This window comes from Drosophila melanogaster, chromosome X (assembly GCF_000001215.4).
Source record: "Drosophila melanogaster chromosome X".
NCBI classification, from domain to species: Eukaryota; Metazoa; Arthropoda; class Insecta; order Diptera; family Drosophilidae; genus Drosophila; species Drosophila melanogaster.
This window is the reverse complement of record NC_004354.4, coordinates 6,530,883-6,538,575: the sequence shown is the minus strand read 5'-3', so window position 1 is coordinate 6,538,575 and position 7,693 is coordinate 6,530,883. Positions and strand designations below refer to the sequence as shown.

At 45.6% G+C, this 7,693-nt stretch overlaps 2 protein-coding genes and 1 non-coding gene across 7 annotated transcripts; 2 read left to right on the top strand and 1 right to left on the bottom strand.

Annotated features, from left to right (window-relative positions):
* Positions 1–4,577, bottom strand: dx (deltex). Its single transcript, NM_078509.3, has 4 exons — positions 3,675–4,577; positions 1,772–3,055; positions 1,567–1,709; positions 1–1,498 (listed from the first exon to the last, which is right to left on the bottom strand). The coding sequence occupies exons 1-4, from the start codon at positions 4,161–4,163 to the stop codon at positions 1,198–1,200; spliced, it is 2,217 nt and encodes a 738-aa protein (NP_511064.2). The 5' UTR covers positions 4,164–4,577; the 3' UTR covers positions 1–1,197.
* A 650-nt stretch (positions 4,578–5,227) lies between these two features.
* RpL7A (Ribosomal protein L7A) lies at positions 5,228–7,679 on the top strand. 5 transcript variants are annotated; one of them, NM_167073.3, is made up of 6 exons: positions 5,228–5,346; positions 5,415–5,452; positions 6,031–6,086; positions 6,155–6,278; positions 6,371–6,741; positions 7,145–7,560. In NM_167073.3, the coding sequence occupies exons 3-6, from the start codon at positions 6,072–6,074 to the stop codon at positions 7,448–7,450; spliced, it is 816 nt and encodes a 271-aa protein (NP_727094.1). In that variant the 5' UTR covers positions 5,228–5,346; positions 5,415–5,452; positions 6,031–6,071; the 3' UTR covers positions 7,451–7,560. The 5 variants fall into 5 exon arrangements, with proteins under 5 accessions (NP_727094.1, NP_511063.1, NP_001284945.1 ...); NM_078508.6 differs by having other exon boundaries at positions 5,320–5,452; NM_001298016.1 differs by lacking the exon at positions 5,228–5,346 and having other exon boundaries at positions 5,409–5,452; positions 7,145–7,679.
* snoRNA:Or-CD10 lies at positions 6,875–6,941 on the top strand. The gene has a single exon (NR_002462.1). It is a non-coding gene; the product is annotated as a snoRNA:Or-CD10 (small nucleolar RNA).
* Positions 7,680–7,693: the final 14 nt, after the last annotated feature.

Sequence of the window (7,693 nt, the reverse complement as noted above, 5' to 3'; positions counted from 1 at the left end):
GAACATGAATGAAAGTTACTTTATTTGAACTATATATAAATGTACTGTATTATATATGCGTAATATGCATACATAAATGGTGTGGAATTTGTTGTGGAATATTCGCAATGAACTTTAATAACTAATCAGTGCTAAATACAACTTAGTAAAATCATATCATATCATATATCAAATATGGTGGCGCGGTCAGTAGCCGCTAGCTGTCCGTACGATCTCTACATACTATATGCTATATATGCTATATATTGGCGATGTATACGATAGTTCGTTCGATGCTCGATGATATCAATATGAAAGCAACAATTCATCAAATGTATGCAAGGGATTCGATAAAAAAAATTATTGTTATGTCGTATGGCTATGGGGCTATGTTAAAATATGTTTATGTATGTATGTATATGTATATGTATATGTATATGCGTAATGGAATATCTGGCTGCGTTACAACTATGCTTCCTAAATGCTCCGTTTAATAATGAATAATTCAAATTAAAATCACATCAAATTCGCTGAATGAAAGAGATTAAATGGCCAAGACAAGTGAGACAAGTCTATCGAATTTACCCATCTCCATTTCCTCTCTCAAAATACTATTTTAATCCTATATAAATCCGATATAAAGAAAATTCACATGGATCTGATGAAAGAGACAAATTCGAAACCGAGAGAGATGGAGAGATGGGCAATGGTTATAGCTAGCTATATCAACAATATACATATCCTATAAACGGGAGCGCTACGATTTTGGCACAGCTTGCACTCGAATGGCGTGGCTTGGCTTGGCTTGAATCGAATCAGGAATCAAGAATCAGGATAATGCCTAATACTAGTAGGTGTCTTGGGTCAAGATTCTCTTGGGAACTACAGCTACAACTAACTAACTAACTAACTAGCTAATACATATGATGTACGCCAACTTATTGCGTATGTGCGTACAAATACGAATTGGAAGAGCGGAAAGGAAGCTACAATTGCAATTGTGGTTTGCTGTTGTTTTAGGGTTCGAGCAGCTCGAACGCTATTACAATATATCTATAAAAAAAATATATCATAGTAAACGAGGATTGCACACACACTGAGATTATGTAGAAAGTAACTTAACGACGAATGGAAGAGAATGATCGAGGGGACTTCGGTGGGTGGGTGGTTGGTTGATTGGTTGGTTGGTAGTTCTACTCGGGGACAGGGAACTAATCCTTAATCCGTCACGCCCAGGTGCACCAGCTGTTGCATGGTTCGTTGCAAATAGGTGGGATCCGGAAACATATTGAACTGCGTCTTGTGATCCACACTGTTCCAGATCACCACATCCTCGCGTCCGGTGGTCACCGATCGTCCGATCGAGAAAAGCAGCCGACGATCGAATGCAATCTTGAGGAAGCGCAGCACTTTTCGCCCCAGCGGGCAGTCCGGCAAGTAGCAGATCCGCGGAAATCCCACGGCGAAGAAGGCACGACCCGGATGCGGATGCTCCTCCGTCTGCAGTCCCGATGCAATGCTGCCATGCAAATGAAAAAGAGTGATTATAGTTGATTGCTCAGTGGCCACAGGCACATTCACACTTACTCGTAAACAATCTGTATGGTGTTCTGACCCTCGTGTCCTGGCAGATTCTTGCTGATTATGCTCCACGACATGCTGCCAATGGGCTGATTGCCAACCTTCTCGCCGTAAACGATGCCGCATACAGGGCACTCGATGAAAAGGTTCTAGGGGAATGAAATTTAAATAAACTTTCTCTTTCTAATTGGCATCGCTTTCGCGTGCTCACCTTGTTCATTTCGTTTTGCTGGGCAATTATCATCCCATTGAGGCACTGCAAATGCATGAGATGCTGGCAGCGACTCAGCGAAATGGCCGGATTCTGGGCGGAGTGCACCAGCTCCTCCATGCACATGGGACAGGGCTGGGCATTGGGCCACAGCGGTGGCTCCACCACCTTGACAAAACGCGATATCATATCGCTGGCCGGGTCCACGCCCACAATCGAACCGGCGATTGATTGCTGCTGCTGCTGCTGCGCCTGTTGCTGCTGTTGCATCTGCAGCTGCTGTTGCTGTTGTTGCTGCTGCTGTTGCTGTCGCGGATGCAGTGGTAATGGCGGCGGCACCGGCGCCCTTTCGCCCAGCGACGATGGCGGCAGCGAGGGCACAAAAACTTCATCGCTGCCAAGCGAGCAGTCCAGCAGATCATTGACCGAAATGGCAAAGTTCCTGCTGCGCAGGCTCTCCTTGCTCTCGTGGCTGAGGTAAGTGGACACAGTGTCCACACTGGGTCTCCGCCGATGCGATTTCACACTGTTCGTGTCCGTGTCCGAGGTCCGCGTACGCGATCTCGAGCGATGCGAGCCCATCCGGCTGCTCCTTTGCGACTGCAGCGATCCCTCCGAGCAGCGACTATGATGACTGTTCATCGAGGCAGTCAGCATGTTCTTGGCGTGCGAAAAGTGCGCATGCGACAGATGGTTGGCATGGTGCAGCGAGGCCGATGAGGAGGATGAACTGGCACTGGCCGCCGTCGACATGTTCGATTGGTGCTTAGTGCTGCTGCTGAAGATGTTTAGGTTGTTGAGTATCTGGCGTAGATTGGTGGTGGAGATCTCGCTGTGCTTCTTGGGCGGCTTCCTGGGCGCCGTCTGATGATGGATTTGATGGTGCTGCATCTGATGTTGCTGCTGTTGCTGATGCTGTTGTTGCTGATGCTGGTGATGATGTTGCTGCTGCTGCTGCTGTTGATGCTGGTGCTGATGCTGCTGCTGCTGCACTTGATGGCTGGTGGGCAATGGGTGCTGTTGCCTGGTCATGGGCACTCTGTGCAGGCTCTTGGTGTCTCCCAGTTTGGGTAGAGTGTTGTACTGGCTGCTCACGCTGGCGGAATTCGACTTGAGTTGGTTGGCCTGTTGTGGCGTTAGTTTCACCAAGGGATACGGCGCCTGTTGGGTACGCCGAATGCTGCGCATGGGTCCGCTGGGTTGGCGCAGCTGGGTGAGATTGCAAAAGTTAATGGTGTACGGCAGGCCGATGTGGGTGTTGCACAGGTCCAAGGTTTGTTCGCCCTGCAAGGGAGTAGGAATAAGTTATGTTACAATCTATAATTGATGATATTGATTGATTGATATGCGGTTGCAGTTGGACTTTGTGCAAGAAGAAGAATAAATTTATATAGCCCCTAAAATTTGATCATAATACCATAACTCAGCCAAAACTCCAGCGATTTAAGTGCGAATGATTTTAATAGTCATTATTTTTAAAGCAGAAAGTTTCTGTATTCAAACTTTTACAAAAGTGAAAATTAAATTTTTTTTCAATTTTTTTGTCCCATTTTGAGGTTGCAAAAATGGAAATTTTTGAAAAAAAAATTAATTTGATTTTAGCTAAAAAATTTAAATGCAGATTTATTTGTCTAAGCATCAGAAATTCAAAAAGGTACACTTCTTCGATCTACTACGTTTTTTGGCTGAGATGTGAACTGTGGAATTTGGCTTATATGTACTATTTAAACACCTATGGACACATCACAGACTGGTGCATCCTTAGCCAATTCTTCAGGATCAGTGGTAAACCCACACTCTTTTAAGATTCCCCATATATTCTCCCGATAAAAAAATTCCTGAGCAACTCAAAATTCCAACTAGACTGCCAATGGGAAAACATTCGATTCTGCACGGCACTCACCCTCGCCCAGGCGTCCTCGATGATGCACTGGACGTGCATGTTGTAGGGCCGCCAGTCGTTGTTGCTATCGGCACTGCCGCCCGACCACTCCCACTTGGTGCCCTTGCCCGCCGGCGAGCTGGGTGCGTAGAACATGCGCCGAACACCGATGGTCAGCAGGCCGGAGCCGGCCGTTTCCGCCTCCGATTCCTGGGTCATTGTGCGCACGTTGACGTAGTACTGCTCCAGGCTGGGATCCGCATCGCTCAGCATGACGCGCGTCAGTTTCTTGGCGTGGGCGCGTTCCAAGTGCTGCGACACCGCCGGCGAATAGGGCAGCCACTTGCCGCGCGACTCGAACTCCCACACGCAGACGGCGTGGGCGTGGTTCACGGGCGGCCCACCGGATCCGGCGGTGGACAGGGCCATGGTGGCACAACTGGAGGCGGCGCTACCTCCGCCACCGGGAACAACGGATCCGGATGCCGCACTTCCGGCGCTGCTGGCCATTGCTTGCAGTTGATCCGTTATCCGTGGAGTGAGCCCATTGCCATATCCATGCCCATTTCCATATCCAACTCCTCCTGCGCTCTCTTCACTAGCTCTCACTCACTCACTCTCTCTCTCTCGCTCTCTCTTGCTGTTGCTGTCGCGCTATCTCGCTCGCTCGCGAAGATGGGCACAAAATAAACAAAGAAATTAAAAATGGTGGACCCGCTGCCAGCGTTAGTTATCCCTGATTTTCCCTGGCTTCCATTTTCCCGAAGTTTTCGTTCTGGTTCTTTAGTCACTCGGTTTCGTTTAGGCGCAGCTTAAGAATTCACGTTTGATGGTAAAAACAGTTTTTCTAGCATTTAGCGCAAGCGCAGGCGAGAAATTTTTATTGTTGGACAGCGATTTAATGAGAGACAACAGCGGAAAATGGCTAAATAAGGCCGGATGAAAATACCGCACTGCATCTGCAGCCACCAGTTGGATTCGGTAGTTTCAGGGTTGGCATAACTGGTTGCTAGCTAGATCTAGCTAAATGTTTAATATTTTTTATTTTCTTTTCTTGCACTTGAATATAAACAGATACTATTTTTAGCTTGTTAATTAATCAATTAATATATGTGTAATTGAATTCTATATTGAAATGAAAAAAATAAGAACTTGCAATGATTTTACTTGATATTAATTTCAATATTTTTTATTTACTTTGGCAAGTTTAAGCTACTTTTCTTAAGCAACGCGACCTCCAACACTGGCTGCTTCCAAAGTTTCTTTCTATTTAGTATTTCTTTTCAAGATTTTCGGTAATACAAATCGGTCACTTTTAAGAAATTCATAATTTGAGCATGTCTTTGCTGTAACGATCACATTTGTGGTGTATGTCCTAGATAGGATGGAATGTTAGATATATTATTTTTATTTAAACGAAAGGTATTCTGACCACGATTTGATTCGTTTTCAAGCGCTGGCCTATTAAAAAAGAAGTTACGCTTAAATAACATTGTTTTTTAACTTATCTGATGTACCTTAAAATTTTTAAAACATAAATGGAGCGAGTCTCTGCTAAGAATAAGCATAGCCTCTCACCTCGGTATATCGCTTCTTTTGGCGTTTCGGTGCAAATGTGGCACGGTCAGATCGAATCTACTCGATTTCCAACATTGGAACTGCCACTTCCTTTCTTTTTCGTTCCACGTTTCCGGTGAGTGCATGTGCCTAGCGAGCAGTCCTGAATTTTGTGCTAAAAACCAATATTTTATTTACTTTCAGCGAGTATTTCGATACGTTCGTGGTCGTGCTTATCACAGGTAAAGCTCACAATTCCAGAAATTCACCCAAAAACTACGCGGCCGGCGAAAATGTGTGCAAAACCAAATTTTTTGTATAATTTTTTTTCTGTGGGCTTCCAAAGCCGGATTTAAATGTGCCACTTAAAAGAACAAAGTGTAAACAACACGTGAAGTACGCAGTATACTCCGAAAACCTTTTTTTTTTTTGTAGTGAAATTGCCAAATTCCAACCCATTTGAACAAAAATGTGCGTTGCGGCATGTTTTTGTGCATGTGTTGGTGCAGGTGTATGGAGTGTGTGTGTAGAAGTGTTGTTAAAGAAACCTTAAAACTTCAAAGTTATCAAAATGAAAGTAATATTTCTTCAATTTAATGAAAACGGAGTAGATTTCTTCGGAAAATCTGCGAAAAAACGTGTGTTGTTTATACCCAATTATCACACACACACACACACACACACGCAAGCAACATGGTTTTTTTTTTCTTTCCGTACTTACATTTTTCATGCACGTGTTTTGCTGGTCGCCGAAGTTTTGCGTGTTTTCCCATTAACTTTACCAAGTTTAAAACGTATTAATGTGCTAATTCTTTTTTAGCAACTGCTTATTTCGGTAGCAAACTTTAAAACCGCTTGAAAATGGTTGTCAAGAAGGTGAGTTATCGGCGTAAATTTGCTGTTAACTCGAATTAACCTAATGCGTGTTTTCATTGCGTTTACAGCCCAGGCCAAAGAAGAAGCCAGTGACCAAGAAGGTGGCTCCCGCTCCTCTGGCTGTCAAGAAGCCCGTGGTCAAGAAGGTTGTTAACCAGCTGTTCGAGAAGCGTCCCAAGAACTTCGGAATCGGTAAGTGCACAAAACATATTCTATATATATGAATATTGCAGCGGAATTTCTTACATATTAGCTAAATGTATACATATTCTCTCACTTTGCAGGCCAGAATGTGCAGCCCAAGCGCGATCTGTCCCGTTTCGTTCGCTGGCCCAAATACATCCGGGTGCAGCGTCAAAAGGCTGTGCTCCAGAAGCGCCTGAAGGTCCCACCACCAATCCACCAGTTCAGCCAGACTCTGGACAAGACCACCGCCGTGAAGCTGTTCAAGCTGCTGGAGAAGTACCGCCCCGAGTCGCCGCTGGCCAAGAAGCTGCGCCTGAAGAAGATCGCCGAGGCTAAGGCCAAGGGCAAGGATGTGGAGCCCAAGAAGAAGCCCAGCTATGTGTCCGCCGGTACCAACACGGTGACCAAGCTGATCGAGCAGAAGAAGGCCCAACTGGTGGTCATTGCCCACGATGTTGATCCTCTGGAGGTTAGTTTGACTCAATTGTCGCAGCTCAAAGCTTGCACATCATCCAAATATTTGCAAATTTGCAAATATACATGGTTCTCAATCACGTTGCGATGATGAAAAAATTTCTTCAACTCAAGGCTTCTCGCTTCCGGCGGCTAGCAGGTTATCCTGCTCCGGCGGAGTGGGTTGCTGCCATGTAGAAATTTGACTCCTGACGCCTTAATTCTTTGTTAAGGATTGCTAAATCCTTGGTTTATCTTTGAATTAGTTGAAGAGCTAACAACTAGATCTAATAACTAAGCCAAAGATAAAGTTAACATTTGAAGAATTGAGGGCAACTTGATTGCATACAATGCGCAAGCCCACGAACCACGTGGTTTTCCAAGACGACAATTGATTAACGCGTTAATTTCCATTCCAGCTGGTGCTCTTCCTGCCCGCCCTGTGCCGCAAGATGGGCGTGCCCTACTGCATTGTGAAGGGTAAGGCTCGTCTGGGTCGCCTGGTGCGTCGCAAGACCTGCACCACCCTCGCCCTGACCACCGTCGATAACAACGACAAGGCCAACTTCGGCAAGGTCCTGGAGGCTGTGAAGACCAACTTCAACGAGCGCCACGAGGAGATCCGTCGCCACTGGGGCGGTGGTATCCTTGGCTCCAAGAGTCTGGCCCGCATCTCTAAGCTGGAGCGCGCCAAGGCACGCGAGCTTGCCCAGAAGCAGGGTTGATTCAATCTGAAGCCGGTCCGGTCCGATGGTGGAGACTTTTAAGTACACATGGATGAAATTAGTTGGGCCATGCTCACTGAATTTGATAACTAATAAACTTTTAAGTGTACAATTTTTTTTGTTTTTTTTTTTTTTAATCTAAGTGCCTGTGAGAGTGCTTTTGGATGAGTCGATGATTTGGCGTCGGCTTGGATTCAATAAATCTAAGATGTATCCATGCCCATCACTCACTTTGTTTTCCGC